A 2,890-nucleotide genomic window follows, 5' to 3' on the forward strand; every position below is an offset into this window, starting at 1 on the left:
CTGGAGACAGCTGGAAATTGGCATGCTGAGGTGAAAGAGTATTTTGGTTGTTCTAGTTATTTCAAGGTATGCGCCAAGTCAGTCATGGCTGGCAGAGCTCAAAACTGCTGCCAGTCACTTTTCCATGCATCATTCTCCTGTACGTGTTTTGTGTGCTCTGGGTAAGGCCATGGCTCTGAGCCATTTTCCACACTCTGCTTATTCCTTCTTTCCATTCTCAAAAAAGAAAGTCTCTATGACTTCAGGTAAGGTATTTTTGTAAGCAAGATGAGCAAGATGATGCTTCTTGGTTGTTTAGCAGAAGCAAATGCAGCATCTGAACTGCATGTCCAACAGATGGTGTTCCATAGCTATAGCATGTTGTTTGTACTGGAGCCTCTGTTTCAATCTTTCATTTGGGTGACAAATGGACAAACCCCTCTTTTGGATGAAGAGCACCTTATGTGATAGGTATCCAACAGGACCACCATGTTTTATTTATTCTGATAATCTTTTGAATAAACTGTTGTCATCAGGTACCCAACTGTAATTCTGTGACTGCATGCCAGTTTTGGGTATGAGCATGTCTGCAATTGCTGAAATCCTGAACTTTTTCATGAATGATATAAGTTGATCTTGTTATGCTCTTGCCTTGGTTGTTTCAGATGGCTGGTGGCTTTCAAAACACGTCCAAGGTTTACAAAATAGAAAGAAATCACAGTAATAAAGTTGTGAATGTACTATGTAGCACCACTCCTCTTAAATGTTTGAAGCTGTGACCTTTTAATTATAATGGCATTTCTGTGATGGAAGTGTTTACTTCCCAGAAAAAGCAAGTTTTTGCAAGTTAGATGATAATGAATTTCTGAGACAATATCTAAAGAAAAGGATAAAGGTAGATCCTAAGGAATGCAAAAATAATGTTATTCTGATTATCTCTTAATGCAGGTGAAGCTACTGCATTTGCTTTTTGCTCTACCTTTGATGAGGAAAGCAACAGGAAAAGAAAGCAGTCAGTGAGACACTGTGGAATGACTCAGCACCTGGGGCTGACTCCAGGAACCTACATTTGTCACTTGTGTGTAAGTTACTGCCTGGAAGGCACAATGTGCAGAAGCTGACAAAAAGATGCTCCTCTGGATGCAACAGGACCAGCTCACTGGAAAGTATGAAGACTTTTGCCGTTGGATGGGGCTCTTTAACAGAGAAGATTGTAAAAATTCTCACATAGAGCAATGAATTTAAATACATGGGAAAGAACTGACTTGCACCTTTTTCTGTGTTCCACAACACAAATCATGTTCCTTGCCTCCGCAAAGGGCTACAATAAGCCTTCTTTGTGTGTACGAAGTCGATTAAAAGTCTCTCTGAGACTTCCATGAACAAGGCCACTAAACCTGTCGGTTTATACAGACAGAAAACGAGCTGCTCCAATTAGAATTTCATGAGCTCACAAATTTTTCTCTCTAGACAGATAAGGTAGAAACCAATTCAAAAGGATTACTGCCTAAGCTTTCTGAATTAAAATTGCAACAGGTGTCAATTTTACGTCCCTGCCCTTTCAACAGATGTGACATTATCAATTTGATTGATGACAAAGAAATTTTTTTTTGTCTCAGAGTTCTCTTTTGAAAGCAAAAAGATGTAATTTTCCATACCATTGTACCTAAATCACCTCCTAGTATTTTCTTAATTGAATTCTGCCTAAAAAGATATGAGGAACTACATGTTTTGAAGGACACTTTGATGATGAACACATCTCTGTTCCTTTAAAGATAGTAAAAGGATGCCCCTTAAAATATTGTGTAAGTTCCTAAGGTTTATTGAGTTTCAATTTGATGTATCTTCTCCATGTAAAAATACTATCTACATGACTACAGACATTTTCTCAAATGCAGATTCCTAAGTGAGAGATCTTGTCCTACCTTTGTCTCAAAGGATGCAGGATATCTACTTCTGATTAAACTCAGAGCAAGACAAATTTACTAAACAAGTTAAATAAAGTCATTTTAGTTACGCTAAACAAAGGCTATATTTAGATCTTCATTAGCCTAGCTACACTGGCCACCTAGAAGGGCAACCTTTATCTTCCAGCTGGTTTTGGGACATCAAATAGCACCAAATTAGTCCTAGGCTCTGTATATTGCATCTTCTCAACCTTTTTCCTGTACCTCACCAACATGAAAAGTAGAACCTTTCAAAGCTGCAGGTTTATTTCCATGCTGCATTACAGTGCTGATGGGTACAAGTTCGCTGCAACTGTGTTTGAAATCTCCATGGTTTGTGATGCTTCTTGACTGACTCCCAAATATTTATCTTGGAGTAGTATTTAGTTTGAGTTATGCAGTTTGAGGTAGTATTTAGCTCAAGGTAGACAGAGTTGCAGCAGTGTTAGCATGGATGGACAAAGCTATGGGAGATCGCAGCAAAGCTGGCATTTGAGAGAAAAGCTCTGAGTATTCAAAATAGATGTGCAAAGCCCACTAACACAACCATACGGTCACTAACTCCCCATCATCTGAAAACCAAATGCTTTCCTGATCAAAATACCCACTGCTAAGATGCCTAACACGAGAAAAATATTTCGTGTAAAGCTCCCTGCATGAAGGAGAACTGACTGGACATCAAACCCAGACTTGAGCTAATGGTCAGGAATGGCCTCCTTTGAGGCTGGCAGAGTCTCCCTTCGCACAATGGGATATTCGCAGGCTATGAGATATCATTTCAGGCAGACATGGGGCCTTTCTGAGCTGTTGCATGGGAGCATTTGTGAAAGCAGGGAAGCTGGAGTGGGGAAGCCTGCCCGCCCTGGGAGCTCGTCCAGAATCTCCGGGTGTGCTTCCCGCAGAGGGGAGAGTTGCGTTCCCGCCCTCCGCTCCCGGAGCTGGGGCAGCTCCTGAGCGCTCCAGGC

At 41.0% G+C, this 2,890-nt stretch overlaps 1 protein-coding gene across 1 annotated transcript in view; it reads left to right on the forward strand.

The window, feature by feature from the left end:
• The first annotated feature begins 235 nt into the window (after positions 1-235).
• The window catches only part of LOC103613452 (carbonic anhydrase 3), a 16,193-nt gene continuing 13,538 nt past the window's right edge, over positions 236-2,890 (forward strand). The window contains exons 1-2 of the mRNA XM_017731040.1: positions 236-245; positions 928-1,061. Of these exons, the coding sequence (XP_017586529.1) occupies positions 236-245; positions 928-1,061 (144 nt within the window). The remainder of the gene's footprint in view (positions 246-927; positions 1,062-2,890) is intronic.

This window comes from Corvus brachyrhynchos, unplaced genomic scaffold (assembly GCF_000691975.1).
Source record: "Corvus brachyrhynchos isolate BGI_N302 unplaced genomic scaffold, ASM69197v1 scaffold293, whole genome shotgun sequence".
Lineage (NCBI taxonomy): Eukaryota > Metazoa > Chordata > Aves > Passeriformes > Corvidae > Corvus > Corvus brachyrhynchos.